The following is a 19,295-nucleotide window of genomic DNA, read 5'->3' as shown; positions in this document are numbered from 1 at the left end:
AGCTGAAGACCAGGCCCACTAGATCAGACTCTGCTGACTCAAATAGTCTCACTGGGCCTGTGAGTAGCAAAGTCTTGCCAGGCAATCTATGGCGAAAGTTATTTCAGTCATCAGATTCATAATACCAAGCATCCAATATGGTAATAAAGCACAAAAAGTTAGTAATTCCTTTAAAAAATAACTTGTAAGGAAATATTATGCCATAGTACATGTAAAACATCTTATAATCAAAGACAAGAAACTTCAATTGTAGGAAGAAAGTAGGGGAATAGTGTATTTCACTATTCAGATCACAGTATTTCACATTCCTCAAGGAGACTACCATTAGGAGACTTAAAAGGTCCTTTCCCTACCACCCCTGCATTATGGACTAAATTCAACAAATCCCACCTTTTAAAAATTGTATCTGGATATTTATCAATTTCTTTGGGCTCATAGATGGGAAAATTATCACTATTCCTTAAGAAGGAAACAAGGTGAAAGGAATAATAGGCCTGTGGATATAAAAGACAATAGAGCAGTTGTGAGAGCCTTTTTCTCTCTGAGGGTCAGTTTTTTTCTTCTTATATTCCACCCCCTATTTCCCTCAAGTCACTGTTCTGTTTTACTCACTCTGACTCGCATTTCTCCTTACCCTGACACTCAAAATTCTATTGGTCCCATAGGCTGGCCTGACTCTGCCTAAAATTTTGCCAGGTTTCTATAAATATTTTGGGAGATGAATATTTAATACAAATATATGCATGCATACATACCCATTTGCAATACATTTACTTATATTTGTAGTTCTAAAACAAAATCATACTAGCCTATCTTTAACAAGATAAACACAACTTAAAGGAAGCTAGAAAAATGTGACCAGACTTTATGTGAAGCTTTTTTTTCCTTCTTTCTATATTTGTCTCCACAGAAGTAACCTAGAATATTTTGGTGTTTTATTCTTTTAAAAAGCTGGACAGAAAAGTGTGTAGTAGAATTAATGTAGGGTAGTAGGATTAATCATTTAAATTGGTCAGTTTGAATCTTAAAGATTTGAATTGGCTAAAGATGGAAAATTCTATTCATGTGATCTTTTCAGTCCTTTTTAAAATCACATGGTACCTAGGAGACTTGCACTCATGTTTTAAAGAATGATGACAGTTATCCCCCCAAAACGTAGATACTGAAGATAAGAGCCGAACATCTTGTTTTTAATCAAGTTTGTGATCTCTCCTCCCTCCTTGCATTTAGAAAAAGGGAAGTTAGATTAATTTTCAGTAAGGAGAGGAAAATAATGTTGTTTTGTCATTTTCAACTAGGCAAAGCCTGCATTGATTGACACAAAATGATTTATTATATATTTTAATTGATTTTTTCAATTAAGAAGCATTTATTCTCTTCCTTCCACTTTCCTTCAATAAAAAAGAAACCTAAAAGAAAAACAAAAGTCTCATGACAAATATGCAGAGTCAAGAAAAACAAATTCCAATTAATACTGTCTTTATGGCATGTGATCATATGACTTCTTGCAATATAATTTATATATTACACATTATTCACATACCAGGGATAAGGTTCTGTTCCTGAGGCTTAATATTCAGCTTGAGACCTGGATGGCTCCTCTTTTGGAAAATCTTTATCATATAACTAAGTTTATTTTAATTATAGCTAATAGCAATAAAACCATTTCAGTAACAATACAGAATTATTTTGCAGATACATGACTCTTGTCTTTCTGTACTGCCTCTTTCCCCACTTTAATTAAACTATAAAAGAGAGTCACAATAATTATTCAGGTTATTATGCCAAATCTTTGAAGTGAACAATGCTTTGCAGCAGCCCTCTAATTCTCATGCCCACATGTATGATTTGCAGTGTTCTATTTTTTTCCCGTATTTTAAAAAATATTCTCTATAAATTAATACATTAAGCCTCAAAACATCTCTTTAAGGGATATAAATTTAGTTGGTCTTATATAAGGAAAAATAAAGAAGGTAATAGAATCTATGTAGAATGAGAGCAGAAGGTGGGATGTTCTGGTCCACCTGACTGCCAAGCATAGGCATATACAAAAAAAAGACAAAGGCCATTGTCCTGTGTTATTAATGTCATTTAGAAGACGGTAGGAACCATTACTTTTAGTTAAATTATATTTGATGTTAATGATTAGGCCATTGTCTTCCATTTTTTATTTTGTTTATGTAATAAAAAACTAAAATGAAATAAGAATTAATACAGAATTATTAGATAACAAATAGGGATGCTTAAAAACATTCAATTCAACAATCAACAAGAGTCAAACTATGAATTATCTTTTTTTCTGTTTTTTAATAGACAACTAAATGGAATAACCAGTTGTTATATAGCAGCCTCAGAATCACATAGCATCATGTTATGAAACATATATTTATATCAGTGCATTATATATTCAAAGATGACCTTGCTTAGAGTCATGATCATAATTGTATTGTGAGTTTCCCTGAAAAGACTGATGGAGCAATGTGCTCTCTGCACATTTCAAGTTCATGGCAATTCCCCTTTGGCTAGCCATTGTCCCAGTTGGAAAATATGGAATGAGGGATGTAGATGCAAATAACTATTTGAAAAATGCAGGGCTATATGCAAATGTGATTGCCTCTTAGGATCATGATCTAATCAATGTTTTTCCCCAATGCTCTTGATTTTCAAGTGCCACTACTAAAGATATCTATATATGTATATACGCATATATATATATACATCATTTCAAATAATATTGACTTGCTCAGGAAACCATCTAGTAGTTATACTTAACATTACAGAAGTCAGACTTTATAAAAATTTGACACATTCAATTTCAAATGTAGTGCTTTATTCGTAAAGCACTAATTCTAGGCGGTAAACAGAATATGTAACATCATCGAAAAAGTGTATTCCATGGAAGTTAGAGAATAGTGTATGTAAAATAATTCCAAACCAGAGTCAAAATATGTCAGATTTGGACTAACCTATGCCTTTGTTTCATTCTACATTTTCAGGCCTTTTCTTACAGAGATCTCAAACTTCACATAGAGCTAGTCTCAAAATTTTTAGGCCCTATATTTTAAAACTTTAATTCCCTTAATTTAATTTTAAAATTTTAATTTAAGTGTGTCAGACTTCTTATATTTCCCAAAAAGGTGCTAGCATTGTTACTGCACTGGGCATAAAATAATGACCCATTACTTGCTGATTGATTGAGGAATTATTTTGAAACATTTCAAAATTCATTTTCAAGGTGAATAAAGTTCTTTTGAGATTATTTAGTGTGCCTTAGTTTGAATATTAATTTCTTTTGACATCCAGGACTATGTATAGACTAATGTATATACACTAATGGGTACAGATTAACTCCAAACATTAACTATTCATCACACCCCAAAACCCAAAAGTTTACATGCTATTTTTTCAAATTGCATTTCATATATTTCTCCTTTACAGTTCTACTTCTTTCATTATAGGAATCCCCATATGTTATGTACAAGAAAAACCATGAAATGTTTGAAGGGAATGACAAGTATGAAGGATACTGTGTAGATTTGGCTTCTGAAATTGCAAAACATATTGGTATCAAGTACAAAATTGCCATTGTCCCAGATGGAAAATATGGAGCAAGGGATGCAGATACAAAAATCTGGAATGGGATGGTAGGAGAACTTGTTTATGGGGTAAGCAAATAAATTTATTGATGAATTTGCCTTCTATGAATAGTGAAGATATGTATTTATTGCATTTTTTAAAAAGCCAACACTGAATGAGCAAACCATTACAAAGTGCTCTAGATATATAGCTTCAAAGAGAGATTTACAATATTTAGATGCTCTCAGTTTATTAATTCCTAAAAGTTTAAAGTAATCAGCACTCTGATTTCTTAAGGAGAAAAAAAGACTGATAGAAGTTCATAGTCAAAATACACTGCATAGAAATACACAGTAAAAATACACTGTCAATTAAAAAGTGAATGGTGCATACCTATTTAATTTCATACTTGTTTATTACCTTTAGAAACTCTTTTGAGAACTGCAGAGCTAACTTCAGCAACTTGCCCTAATGAACAATTACTATGTGATGTTGAAATTGGTCCAGAATCATAGGATTTAGAGCTGCAAGGGACCTTAAAGAGAATCTAGCCCAACTATCTTCTATAGAAGAACCCAAGTGTGCCCAAGAGCAATAAGGTTCCTTTATGCGGGGAACTAGACAGTCCTGCAAGCAGCAGGGCTAGGATTTAACTTTAGACCTAATGCCTCTCTACTTTCATCTTTAGCTTCATGTTCTGACTGACAATCACTCATTAAGCAAGTCACAAAGTAAAAGTTGTTTCACGCAAGTAATTTATATTTTAAAAATGCAATGATTAAATTCACTTGTTAAAGTTATTTAAACCACAATGAATCCTTTAGCATAGATATTTTTTCCAAACCACAGATTTTTTTTTGTTTTAACAAAACAAGGTGCTTACAATGTTCTTGGACCTATTAAATATTGAAGATGCATGATGTAATTATTTCCTTATTTTACATGACAACAAAGTTCCCCAAAGTGAGGAATTAAATATGTTGTGGTTTCACATGAAACAGTATAATGTACCTCCTGCACCAAAAGATAAGTGCATGGACAAATTTTCAGCTCAAAGCAAATAAAACATTCACTCATGCCTGATTTGCAAGATCAATCATCCCTTCAGCTCCTATCACAATCTCAAGCTGGTTGCTAAAAGTAGACAAGAGGCACTCAGTCGTTGTGACATCCTGCATCTTATTTCTTCGAACCAGAAATCAAACTTACAGCTAAGGAAAAGCTTTCTCCCAGTGAGGAACATAATAACGAGAACATACAATCATATGCTGACTCAGAAATGTCCTAAAGCATTCAAGCATGCTACATTAAGATTGTTTCATGATTTTCATCTTCCAAAGCACAGAGCATACTCTATCTGATTCATCTTCACAAGGCCCCCGTGAAATCAATAATTACACAGGGGACACCTCTTTCCTTTTCTTAAAAATAACAGATAGAAAAGATTGAAGGCATAACCCAAGTCCATAGAGGGAACCACATCTCAAGCCCAAGTTGCCATTTGGTACTTGCATAGCTCAGTGTTCTGCTTTTCAGACCATGAAACTGACATTTTGCTACCCAGGAATATAGTAACTAAACATAAAGAGGAAACTGAATGACATTATAAAGCAATCCATCTGATTTTATCTTCTTGTGAAAGAAGTGCTGACTACATAGGTAAGCTTAAATGAGAAAAGAAATGCAATGTAGAGAGCAAATAACATTGCACCTTAACTTGCGTGAGTGGTTTTGTCAAATGAGCATTACTGCCTTGTCTCACATTGAGAAAGAGCATTTCTAAAGCATTTTTCCACAGTAATATCTGAAACTTATAAGACAGGAATACAGCAAGCAAAAATTTAGACACACAGTGAGGATCTACCTTGCAAGAGTAGTAGGTGCTCATTGCACTCAGAAATAACTACTTTATGAAGCAACTTCTAGCATTATAGGAGCATCCCCCTTTGATAGTATATGTAAACATTTTTATAAGGTATGTTAAATCTTTGCATGCATCGAGGTCTTTATGATCAGTCCTCAGTTATCTGGATCATCTGAAATGGATCTCGGGCTACTGGCAGTATGAGCAATCATTTTTGAGGTGAATGAGAGAATGTCTGGATGATGGATGTGTATGTGTGTGTTTGTACATCTGTGAGAGAGAAAGAGACAGATAGAAAGACAGAGACTGAGTGATAGACTATCCTATGACTATACATGTGTATGTGTACATATATGCATAAATGTTTGCAGGATTGTTCTGTATTCACTGTGTCTTGACTCATTTCTCTTTTTTTCTTTATTAGCATGAATGATTGAGAATAGGCAGTGTTGTTTTACCAACTTACTTATGTACATTTCAATAAGTAGAAGCTAAGAAGTCATTTCAAAAAACCTTAATATTTCCCAATTTTTTGTGATTGTAGTGTATTGGTAGAGAGTTGCCATGACTGATCTTTCACACAGAAAAAAATGTCGTGATTGTTTTCCTAACATTTCTGGTTCTTCACTGGAAAAGGGGGGGAAAAATGCATAAATTTAATTTAAATTTAATAGGAATGAGGGTGAAGGAAGGTATCAGGGACACCTTCTGAAATAGAGTGGGAAGAAGTAGCAAGATTTACTATTACTGGGGGGGCAACACTTCCAATTTCCAATCACCTACTCTTTTCATCACCTTAATTACAAATGAAATAATCAGAAGTCATATTCTCATCTTTTTCTATCTCCTCTACCCCAAAATTATTACCACCAAAAACATACTTTGGGAGATCTAAATGGCCTGAATTATATCCTGTATATGAAAACAAATCACTTCGCTCAAATCTGACTATATAGCTGACCAGGTGTTTTCATGGAATAATATTAACATATATGCATGTATGTGTTTCTTCTTTTTTTAGAAAGCAGAGATTGCTATCGCCCCACTAACAATCACTTTGGTCCGAGAAGAGGTTATTGACTTTTCAAAGCCCTTTATGAGTTTGGGCATATCCATTATGATTAAAAAGCCTCAGAAATCTAAACCAGGAGTCTTTTCCTTCTTGGATCCTTTGGCCTATGAGATTTGGATGTGCATAGTTTTTGCCTACATTGGTGTCAGCGTGGTCCTATTCCTAGTTAGTAGATTTAGCCCATATGAGTGGCACACGGAAGAGCCAGAGGATGGAAAAGAAGGACCAAGTGACCAGCCTCCCAATGAGTTTGGCATTTTTAACAGCCTGTGGTTTTCCTTGGGTGCCTTTATGCAGCAAGGATGTGACATTTCACCAAGGTTAGTTTTAAAACTCTGAATATTTCCTTTATCTAGTATCCTTCACTAATTCCAACATTTTTGAGGTTCACCGATCCACCTAGATCCAGTACTAAGGACAGGCAAGGTAAGTATCTGTCTAGAACTTAGCTGCAGGAAGCACAGGGAAGGGAAACCCAGAGCACTTTTTAACATTAGTGTTTATAAATATATATTTTCAACTGCCAGAAGTTGTTATGTCTGTGGCAGATAGGTATTTATCTTGTGATAAGTTGTGATAAGATTACAATAGTCTATTACATAGGTGGTATAATCTTTAAACCTTGCCTAGAGTGCATTGTCTTATCCTAGCTCTACGTCCATGTGCTCTTTTTCTAAAATTAAACATTTTTTGAAACTAACAAAAACCTTCAATTCACAAATTATATTGAGCATAATCCTAGCTAATTTCTTTCTTGTTTGCATAAAATGTGAATAAATCATAAAGATTAATGTTCCCTCTAGATCAGTAACTTATGTCAACCCTCACCACTGTCAAAACCATTTAGTATTAATGTTTAGCTCAGTGATTTGACAGATGGAAAATAAAATCTAAATTGTAATTACATGAACTCATGTTCAGTTCCCTTCTCATGATTTGAATAAACATTTTAATAAGCTGATGGGTAGCAACTGTTAAGTTTGATTCTCATGCCAATGTAACTTAAGGGATAAGTCTGCTATGAAGTTCCATAAAATATGAATCACTGTAAGAGGCATATACTCTAAGACTTCATATATTAAGTTCTGTAATCAAGACAAATACTATTTCGAGACCAATCTACTCCAACATTTATGTTGAAGTGATTACTGGCATTCTAGGCTTTTTGCATATGTTTTCAGGATTACCTTGGGATACATCTGAGTAACTGCACTGTTAATTTTGCTGAAAAAAAAAAATAGGTCAACCTCCAATAGCAAACAGAAGTAACCAAATTGTAATTCACTTTCCCCATAAAGAAGACAGAATAAAATGGGGGAGAGGGACTGGGAGGGGAGAGATCATATGTATAATAACTTAAAGCTATTAAACATAAAACAGCACTAAGATTTTTTGGACACCTTGCATATTCAAAAGGCAGTTGGTGTAGTATATATATTCCTGAAATTGGAACACACATACACATATCTTGAGCTAAATATATAAATTCTTGAACATATATCAATTAGGACCTCCTAAAGTTACTTTCTGTTGTTTAAACAAGCAATCAGAAGCAAGACAGATAATTATTATATACACTTGTATTAAGAGACCATGACCAAGGCAAAAACTAAAACTTAGAAAAATATTTAAGGTATGAGGAGAGAGTTACGCAAAATTATTATGATATAGTTAAGGTGGCTGATTTGAAATCAGGAAGACAAATTTATATCCTCTCTTTGGCATTTTCTAGTTGTGTGACCTAAGGCAAATCATTTAACCTCTCTCAGTGTCAGTTGAAATAGCACCTACCTCCCAAGATTGTTGTGAGGATCAAAAAAGATAATTTATTATGCTAGCTTTAATGCTAGCAATGGAAATTACATAGGAATTCCTCAATCCAGCAGAAGTCAAAAAGTTTCAAGATCAATTTAGACAGTATAAGGTGCTAATGAGGTCATCAGTGCATCCTGACTTTTCTTATTTAGATAATTTATCTGCCCTCATCCACACCCTTAATCCAATATCAAGCAAGGGAAAGAGTGAGTAGTGCGAAGATATATAAGTTAATGTAAAAATGTACTTCAGCTAATACAGAAAGGAAATGAAGTCTGCAGTGCTATGTCCAAGAACTAAGATTATTTTGGAATGAACATAGTCATTCACCTATTTCAGCTACAGTGCCAACTCTACTACCTCCAACATATGCCACTCCCTCTCAGTGAAGCTATGACTAGACAAAACAACGCAATCTATCTTTTCTCCAATTCTATTAGGATCTTATTAACAATCTTCTGTGCATTAAGGATAAAATCCAGCACAAAGTTAGACTTTATCCACTTCTTCTTATTGAGTAATAAAGAAGAAATTTTAAATCCACATTTTCAATATCAATTACATTATAAATATAGCAGAAAGATCACTAAATATTACATAAATCCTTAAAAGCAATCCTGCTAAAATATGTATAATTAGGTAGATTGATTAAAATTACTTCTTTAATAAGCAATTAAAATATAGCATTTTTCTCTTTGCTTTCTCTTTCTTGACCTGCAAGACAGGAAATGTTCATTATCTTATTCACGTTTAGATCCCTCTCAGGTCGAATTGTTGGAGGAGTTTGGTGGTTCTTTACACTCATCATCATCTCATCTTACACGGCCAACCTTGCTGCATTCTTGACAGTTGAGCGAATGGTCTCCCCAATAGAAAGTGCAGAAGATCTTGCCAAACAAACTGAAATTGCATATGGAACATTGGACTCTGGGTCAACGAAAGAGTTCTTCAGAGTAAGTCAGCACAAGCATCAAAAAATGTTCCTCACTTTGAAACATATGTCACTTTGTAAGGAATTATGGTGCAATCTGGGATATTTGGTTATTGTCTATGACTACTTTATAGAGTTTAAAAAATAATTACTGATCTTTGTTCAAGAAAAGTACATTGCCCCCAATGGACTGGGAAAGCAAAAGCTGATTGGAAAAACTTTCCATTAATAATTGATCTAATGCTTCCATAGCAATAGCAAGTATTGACAATGCTATGATAACAGTGAAGGGGACTGCATTGCTTTTACTTAGTGCAGCTTTGTGCTAAGGAATAAGAATTTGAATGAGAAGGGGGAAATGCTTGCATTAGACAGCTTTTGAAATCTAATTTTAGCTCATTGCCTTTTCAAACCAAAACTTTAACTGCAAACTTTATTGCCCATATGGATTGTATTGTTCCGTGATAATAGTTTCAACCTGCAGTTTCCTTCTTTTCAGAGAATGAAGGCAGAAAATGTGTAAATTCAAAGAGCACCTATCAGAATGTGGTTAATCTTCATTTTGTATTTTCCTAACAGCATTAGAAGTGGAAGTTAGCTGCATCAGCATAGAAGAACATGTGTTGTTCTTCATGAGACTTGTGACTCATGTCCCAGCCTTGCATGTGTTTTTAGGGGTCCCTTCCATGGCAGAGTTTGATTTTCTGAACGCTCCTGAACTCTTACTCTCCTTAGAACCAATGATACAAACATTTTAAAAGGACTTTCTAGGATTTAGGATATATTCTCTATCTATATTTTCAAGGATATTTAATTATGACTGAAAACACTTGTATTATAATCATTTTGGGTTATTTGCTTAAGAAACATAGAAGATTACATGAATATTTGAATATATTTTATTTCATGACTTCTCACATAAAAAACAGTAATCCTTAAAGTAAGTCCATAATTATATGCCAAATAAATTTAAATAGAATTTTAAAATTTTACTTTTATGTATGCTATCTTTTACCTTATAAATTTAAATTTTACTTTCCATTTCAAAGTGTAGGACATTAAATATAGCCAAAATGGTTAAGCTATCTTAACTTTCAAGGAAAACATACATTTGTTTGTTTTTCAAAAGACTTTTAATATCTCTTTACAGGTATCATCCAAATCAATAGTTAATTCAGTAAAAACTAATTGGTCAAACCAGATATCCAATTTCGTATACACAAAAGAACAATTGACTGAATCAAGCATTTTTCATTATTATGTTTTATTGCATTACTTAAAACCTTTCTATTGATAAGAATTTTTTTTAGAATTTCCCTCACACAATAAATTTGATCATGAGGTATTATATTAAAAAGTCTATTAAGATTCTGTTACTGAAGTTAGGTATAAACAGCCTAAATTTTTTACTTACTAATACTCTTCATGACAACAATGCTTTATTAGAATTAAGTACAAGTGCAAGTTTAGCATAATTCCAGTTCTGTGGAAGGCATGAATTTTGACAAATAACAGGTTTTTCATCAAGAAAATAGGAAGATGGGATGGAATCATCTTATTCCAAAATGGTTCTGAAGTTGCAGGAAAACAAAGAACAAGTTTAGAGATATAATTGGTTTGGCCTGGGGGAATGGGGGTGGATGGGGAATGATGATTTTTGTACCTGTCAATAAGCTACTTGTTAAGCTTTTTTGCATTCTCCATGAAATGATAAAGAAAATAAATTTCTATTTAATTGACAAAGAAAAAAGTCCAAGAAAATGTTACTGTAAATGTTAGAATGATCAGACAAAATGGGAAATTTTATTTTATTTTATCTTGTTCCTATCTGGAAGAAATAAATCAGTTCACAGTACACAGGAGCTGCTGCTGAAAATAAATAAGTGAATTAATGGACATACATATAATGGATAAGGTTGTTGCCTGGATTTGCAGAACATACACATTTTTTTTTATCTAACCAGATTTGAGTTGTAAAGCTTCTTAGTGAACAAATATGTGTATAAAAATTCCAGGCTCTAAAACATATAAACTACAACTCATCAGAAAATAAAAAGCATGGATTTCACACAATGGATTCCCTCCCTTTCCCATAGACTGGCACTGCTTTCAATGAGCCGTTTGTCAGTTTGATTGAGTAGACTGGTGTATTTTTCAATTCATCACAAATATTTTCTCATAAGAACATAGTAATATTGTGTTTATTTCCTCCACTATTCTGCCCCTGGCAATGACCTATACCCAGCACTTTAGTGATTCTGCACCTGTAATCAATATTAGGTCAGGGTGATAAATTGTTTCTGAATCTACCAATGAGTAGTTTCCCTAACAGGAGACTTGTATGCATTGTATTATTTTTATTCTTGTTAGTAGAACTATAGAGGCACTTGACAATGGTTTATACTTGTCAGGAAAAAAAATGATACTTCTAATAGTTACAGTGCTTATACATCATTATTCCTACTGTGCTTGAATAAATTGAATTTTAGATGTAGTTGATTTCTCATAGTTTAGATTTGAAGAAGTGACAACATAAGTTACCAATAAAATGAAAAAGAGGTAGATAGTATATAATCATTGCTCAGAACGTTATTTGAAGTTTCCTATGTGCAGGAGGCCTTAGTAGAACTTAGGTCCTTCTATACAGCCTATTGGAAGAAACAAGGCATTACAGGATATTCAGGAGATGATTAATCAATCCACAAACATTTATTAAGTGACTACTACATTTCAGGCTCCATTGAAGCCAGCAGAATTAAGAATTTTGTATGAAATTAGAATCATAGATTTATAGGTGGATGGGATCTTCAAGGTCTGCTAGTGTTCTGGTCATTTGTCTTCAGGCTCCATTCCTGAATCTCTAAACTTTGTCAAGCCGCAGAAGATGTCTCACTTTGGAAATTCACTCTGTACTCCTCCCACTGGAAGTGTTCTCTGCCTTGAGGCCACTTCTTCTGCTTATATGATTCCTCCCAGAAACATTATTTGAAAGAAAATGCTCAGGCCAACTATGTGTTCATTCCTCTCCTCCCTTTTCTTACTGCCCCACCTCACCTCCTTTTCAGCTCCCTTTTTGTTGTCTTCCCCCATTAGAAAGTATGCTCCTTGAAGGCAGAAACTCTCTTTCTTGTATTTTTATTCTCAGTACTGAGCCCAGAGTTTGGCACATAGTAAACGCTTGTTGACTTGGCTTCTAATCCAACTGCTATTTATTTGATATTTTCTAGCAAGAACATAGCTTACAAATGATGTACTTCTCACAACCATAAAAGAAATAGTAAAGTGATTAAAACTTCAATATGTCCCTTTAAAATATCAAAATCCATAGTACCAGAATATAAAGATAATTTTCCACACTTTGGCCTTTTAACTTGACAGAGATGGTAAATAAAGTCTAGGCTTGACCCTACTCAATTCTGTTTAATTGCTTTCTGAATCTAAGAAATGTTGACTGTCACATCTGTCACTGTGTATGAATGTCACTAGCAGAAAAATCATTTTTTTTGGTATTTTGAAATTTTGATAGATATCATCTTATTGATGTGAATACTTTCAGCAGCAAGGCATATCACAATCTATCCCTATCTACCTATCTTGTGTGATTCTTGTTCAAGTTTATAAATCCTTCACAGGGATCCATCCTACGTAAGGGAACTTATGACTTTGCATCCATGTCAATAAAGTTTGACATGCCTAGATTATCCCTGGCCATTTCCACTTTCTTTTCTGGTCAAACAATACTCCAACAACATCCATTACTCTCCTACTCTTGCATAATTCTTTCTTAGGATGTGGTACAGCCTACTCATACCCATAATGCTACTTTTGGTTACTCTTTGGGTGATTTTCTAAATCATCAGAGACTGAGGGATTACATGACTCATAGCACCGCAACATCAGAAGAAGTCTATTGGATTTGGGGGGGAAAGTTTTTTGTGGTTTTTTTTAAGATCACCTTTTGTTTCAAAGAGAAGCTTAGGTCATTAAATACCTTTTGACTAGTTGGAGAATTTAAGGGTCAGATGCTAGCAGTTTTCTTGTATTGCCAGAAATCATGCATCCATAATAATATAAACCTGTCTGGAGTTTTGTTTATTTGTTTGTTTTTTTAATCATTCATCAAGTTTCTATTAAGCACTTACTCTGTGCTAGACACTTTTCTAGGTTCAAGAGTTCTGGAATATACAAGAATATAGACTTTCCTTGCCACCTTTTAAGGAAATTAAGTTCTTTACTATAAGATACAGCTTTATTACTTACAACTCTTCTTTAATAGATATCAAAAATTTAAATATCAGATAGTTATTTTCAATTGCTCAGAATGGAGATATAACTGCTTAATCCAACCCCTTGATATTTGCTTGGCCTGTCTCTCCTCCTTCTAGATCAAGAATTGGTTGTGTAGTGCCCTGAGTGTTATACTCACAATAGTGTGATGAGCTTCAGACAGACCCTATAGACACAGATCTTGAAGGTACAAAAGCCTCGATTCAATACGTGAGCAGTTTCCAAGTTTGTTGTGTCCCTGCTGAAATGCCTCATCGTTTTTCCTGCTTCCATTCCGTGCTATTTTTAATCTAAATCATATTATTCTAACATATCAGATAGCAACCTTCTTTCAGTTCTAGATAAAGCCTAGAGAAAACTACAGTGCTTCTCTTCTGACCTCTGGTTCTCCATCCTGCTTTCTTTCAAATTAGAATAAAGATGAAGAAAAACAGTGCAGCATCTCCCACCCATCTGGGCTTAGTCCAGTCTTGTTGGTCAGAAGCTGAGTGGCTCTATTGCTAGTAATAGTACCTTTAACAAAATGTTTATGCTTTCCTTTTTTTTCAAGGGTAATTCACATTTCACAACCTAGTCTTCATTTGCCATTTTTTAAAACCAATTTTCACTGGCCTATTTCCATAAACTGGGTTATTTTAGCCATTAAACCTTTATCTTGTTTTAAAGGAGCTGAATCCCTTCTTGCATTTGTGCATATATTATAGATTTTAAGCAAATGTTACGTACTCTACCTTGAAATTCAAGAGATCAGGGCATTTTAAAAAAGTATAAAAGTGGCATATAAGTGAATATTTTGCCTTTAAAAGAATATTTTGCCTTTTTCCAATAGTGTAATAGGTTCTTTGTTAGACTGTATCTAATTGTTATTTTTTTTAATGTTTATTTATTTATTTAAGTTTTCAACATTCATTTCCACAAAATTTTGAGTTCCAAATTTTCTCCCCATCTCTCCCCTCCCTCCACCCCAAAGTGCCAAGTATTCTGATTACCCCTTCTACCAATCTGCCCTCCCTTCTAACGCATCTCCCTTCCCTTACCCCCATCTTCTCTCTTGTCTTGTAGGGCAAGATAAATTTCTATACCCCATTACCTGTATTTCTTATTTCTCAGTTCTATGCAAAAACAACTCTTAACATTTGTTCCTAAAACTTTGAGTTCCGACTCCCTTCTTTCCTCCCTCCCCACCCATCCCCACTGAGAAGGCAAGCAATTCAATATAGGCTACATATGTGTAATTTTGCAAATGACTTCCATAATAGACATGTTGTGTAAAACTAACTATATTTCCCTCCATCCTATCCTGCCCCCTATTTCTTCTAGTCTCTCTTTTGACCTTTTCCCTCCCCAAGAGTGTTTACTTCTAATTACTCCCTCCTCCCATTTCCCTTCTTTTCCATCATCCCCACCACCCTGCTTATCCCTTTCTCCCCTACTTTCCTTTAGTGTAAGATAGGTTTTCTTACCAAATTGAATGTGCATGTTATTCCTTCCTTGAATCAAATATGATGAGAGTAAGCTTCACTTTTTCCCTCTCACCTCCCTGCTTTTCCCCTTCATTAAAAAGCTTTTTCTTACCTGTTTTATGAGAGATAATTTGCCCCATTCTATTTCTCTCTTTCTCTTCCCAGTATATTCCTCTCTCGGCCCTTAATTTTATTTTTTTAGATATGATCCCTTCCTATTCAACTCACCCTGTGCTCTCTGTCTATATGTGTGTGTGTATGTGTGTATGTATGTAATCCCTCCAACTATCCAGATCCTGAGAAAAGTTTCAAGAGTTACAAATATTATCTTTCCATGTAGGAATATAAAAAGTTCAACTTTAATAAGTCCCTTATGATTTCTCTTTCCTGTTTACCTTTTCATGCTTTTCTTAATTCTTGCGTTTGAAGTCAAATTTTCTTTTCAGCTCTGGTCATTTCATCATGAATTCTTGAAAGTCCTCTATTTCATTGAATGACAATTTTTCCCCCTGAAGTATTATACTCAGTTTTGCTATGTAGGTGATTCTTGGTTTTAATCTTAGTTACTTTGATTTCTGGAATATCATATTCCAAGCCCTTCAATCCCTTAATGTAGAAGCTGCTAGATCTTGTGTTATCCTGATTGTATTTCCACATTGCTTGAATTGTTTCTTTCTAGCTGCTTGCAATAGTTTCTCCTTGACCTGGGAACTCTGGAATTTGGCTACAATATTCCTAGGAGTTTCTCTTTTTGGATCTCTTTCAAGAGGTGATCTGTGGATTCTTTCAATGTTTATTTTGCCCTCTGGTTATAGAATATCAGGGCAGTTTTCCTTGAAATTTTCATGAAAGATGATGTCCAGGCTCTTTTTCTGATCATGGCTTTCAGGTAGTCCCATAATTTTTAAATTGTCTCTCCTGGATCTATTTTCCTGGTCAGTTGTTATTCCAATGAGATATTTCACATTATCTTCCATTTTTTATTTTTTTGGTTTTGTTTATAATTTCTTGATTTCTCATAAAGTCATTAGCTTCCATCTGCTCCATTCTGATTTTTAAAGAATTATTTTCTTCAGTGAGCTTTTGACCTCCTTTTCCATTTGACTAATCCCACTTTTTAAAGCATTCTCCTCCTCATTGGCTTTTTGAACCTCTTTTACCAATTGAATTAGCCTATTTTTAAAGGTGTTATTTTCTTCAGCATTTTTTGGGTCTCCTTTAGCAAGCTGTTGACTCACTTTTCATGATTTTCTTGCATTGCTCTCATTTCTCTTCTCAAATTTTCCTCCACCTCTCTTACTTGATTTTCAAAATCTTTTTTGAGCTCTTCCATGACCTGAGACCATTGCATATTTACTTTGGAGGTTTTGAAAGACTTGACTTCCTCTGATGGTATGTATTGTTCTTCCTCATCTGAAAGGATGGAAGAAAATACCTGTTCACCACGAAAGTAACCTCCTACAGTCTTATTTTTTCTCCTTTTTTGGGCATTTCCCCAGCTAGTTATTTGACTTTTGAGTTCTTTGTCAAGAGGAGGGTATACTCTATCCAAGGTGGCACAATCAAGGGAGAGGAAGAAACTCCTCTTCTGGCCTGCACAGTGGTCTGGGAGCAACTAAAAACTTTTCTGCCCAGAATCTGCAAGTAGTAGAATTCCCTCTCCACAACCACCTTCAGCTCCACCATGCCAGCGCTCCTCCTCATCCCAGGACAGTGCTCAGGCCTGAGATTCAGATCAGCTGCTCAATTCCCCCAGGGACTTTAGGCAGAGGGCTCCACAAATGGATGCTGTTACCACTACTGCCACCACTGCTGCTGCTGCTGCCTCCGTAGCAGCTGCCTGGGATTGGGGCTGAGGGAGGACCCTGCTCCCTTCTCGCCCAGTGGAAAAAAGCCCTCTCATTGACATTTAAAGTTGTTTTTGGCATTTGTGGGTTGAGGGATCTGAGAACTACTGCTGTTGCTGCTGAGGATTCTGCCTCCAAGGCCTGTCCCAGTCTTGTTCCTTCTGGTGCCAAAGCCAAAGCTGGACTGTTCTCTGCGCCCAGTGTGATAGACCTTTCCTGTTGGTCTTCCAACCTGCCTTGGGCTGGAAATTTCTTTCACTCTATTCTGTGGCTTCTACTGCTCTAGAATTTGTTGAGAATCATTTTTTATAGCTATTTTATTGGCTGGGGGGAAAGAGCTAGAGTATGTGTGTCTTTCTACTCTGCCATCTTGGCTCCACCCCTTTCATTGTTATTTCTTAATGAGCTGTCTCAAAAGTCTATTCAGTTTCAATCCTCATATCTCAGTTCAGCTAAGAGACATATCTTAAAAGACTATTTTTAAGTATTTATAAAATTACCTAATAAGTGGCACAGATCTATGATTTAATGTTGTTTTCTCCTTTATAAAGTTCGTTGAATTTCTTTAAAATGCATGTCTATTTATAATAATTGTCAAACAAATTGTCTTTATCGTTCCTTTTCCCCTGTAGATTTGGTCATCTTTGTGCTTCTGTTTAAAAAACAACAATACCACCTTTCCTGGCCATATTGAGGGCAGATATAAACAAACAGGTTAGAGAAGAATGATGATACAAAATACCTGCTACCTAGAGGGGTGGGGAGTAAGCTTCATTGGCAGCATCTTCCATAGCCTAGAAGTGGAAAAGACAGTGAAGGGGTACCAAATCTTGTATCAGAGATTTATCATTGCAGAATTATTATCCACACTGATACTGTCTATAGAACATCAAAGAAGGCAAAAGTAAGGATCCTGATCATCATAGTGAACCTGTCATCTTCATAAACCTTCCTCCTCAAACTCCAAATCCAGATAGTTGCAATTAGGGGAGCAAAATCCCATTTTGCTGCCACAGTCACTCACTTTTTTCTTATCTCACTTTACATACTGCGTACAGATACAGTTGTCCTAGAAAACAGAAGAGAATTGAGAGGTCCAGCAGGATAAGATTGTTCATTTTGGGGGAAGCTACACTGCAAAAATTAGGAAAAATCAGGAACTGAAATGAAAACTTCCTGTTGAACAACAATCCTCTGAATTATCAGTTTTTCTAAGGGCTCCTTGGGCATACTCTAATTAGCAGTCAATCAGCAGCAATTTAATAAGTCCTACCACGTTCCAAACACTGTACTTGCTATAGAAAATAGGAAAAACAAAAAATAAATAAGCTCTGTCCTCAAAGAGCTTATATTTTTTTGAAGACTGACTCCATATGCATGTATAGATATATACAAAGCTGATACAGCCTGAAAGAGTTTGATTTTCCTAGATGATTAAACTGAATGTCATCCAAGGTATCTCCTACACTAGAGAAATGAAGGGACCCTCGCTAAGGGGAGGGACAAAAGCTCCTCTTTCTATTGAATGTGTAGTATGAAAGCTTTTATACTTCTATCCAGCCATGAGAACTCTGAGAGGGGCCTTTCATTTCTTTCTTTATCTGTGTAGATTATAATATCTACAGTTGACCTGTCAAATCCTACACTTTCCTTGTACCTTGGGACATTTTCCAAATGCCGACTAGGGAGTAGACATTGACAAGACATAGTGAGTTATCAAGGAGTCCTATTCATATTAATTAGCTGAACCTTGAGTCTCAAACCTGAACCTCTCTCCATGGGCATTTATATTCTTATTGTTATTATGGCTAGATGGCACTTGTATGGCATTTTAGAGTTCATAAGAACAAGAAAATTCACATTTTAGTTAGAGCCTAATAATCTCGGTCCCAATTATTGTGTAATTTAACTTCCAAGATGACTTTGATTCCAAAAGCATACCTCTTTGTCTCAATTGTTTAGAATATCTGTAGGTCCTTTAAGAAATCCTTTCTAACACCTTCACCATGCAGGTGAACCCTGAGCTCAGGGCAGTTATTATTGTCATCACCACTTAGAGATCCCCAAGTATGTTGTACATCAAACCTTCCTTATAATAAAATGGGTTCCCCATAAAACCACCCCCTCCAGGTGCAAGAGCTATCTGGGTTCTCTGATTTCATTCACTTGCACCATGACTAAAATTTGCCTCTTCTTAACCTTTAGGTTTCTATAGAGCTTTGACTTTGTATTTCTCTGCTGCTACCACTTAATTGACTTAGCAATAGTTTGAGTGATGGGAATGACCTAAAATGTAAAGTTTTATTCTAGAAATGGCTATTAAAAACATCAATAAACTTCTTTACTTTTTAAAAGAAATAAAATATTTTATGTAACAGAATCAAAAAAAAAAGAAATCCTTTTCATTTGATCACATCCAATTTAGCAAATATTTAATAAA

At 34.8% G+C, this 19,295-nt stretch overlaps 1 protein-coding gene across 4 annotated transcripts in view; it reads left to right on the top strand.

The window, feature by feature from the left end:
- The window catches only part of GRIA4 (glutamate ionotropic receptor AMPA type subunit 4), a 456,325-nt gene that overhangs the window by 378,889 nt on the left and 58,141 nt on the right, over positions 1–19,295 (top strand). For all 4 annotated transcript variants that reach the window (XR_011967457.1, XM_072611221.1, XM_072611222.1 and 1 more), the window contains exons 11-13: positions 3,459–3,665; positions 6,462–6,832; positions 9,082–9,280. Coding sequence is in view for 3 of the 4 variants with exons in the window: in XM_072611221.1 (XP_072467322.1) it covers positions 3,459–3,665; positions 6,462–6,832; positions 9,082–9,280 (777 nt within the window). In the remaining variant the exon portion in view is untranslated. The remainder of the gene's footprint in view (positions 1–3,458; positions 3,666–6,461; positions 6,833–9,081; positions 9,281–19,295) is intronic.

Source organism: Notamacropus eugenii, chromosome 5, assembly GCF_028372415.1.
Source record: "Notamacropus eugenii isolate mMacEug1 chromosome 5, mMacEug1.pri_v2, whole genome shotgun sequence".
Lineage (NCBI taxonomy): Eukaryota > Metazoa > Chordata > Mammalia > Diprotodontia > Macropodidae > Notamacropus > Notamacropus eugenii.
Note: the sequence above shows the minus strand (reverse complement) of the source record. Positions and strands in the feature narration are given on the sequence as shown.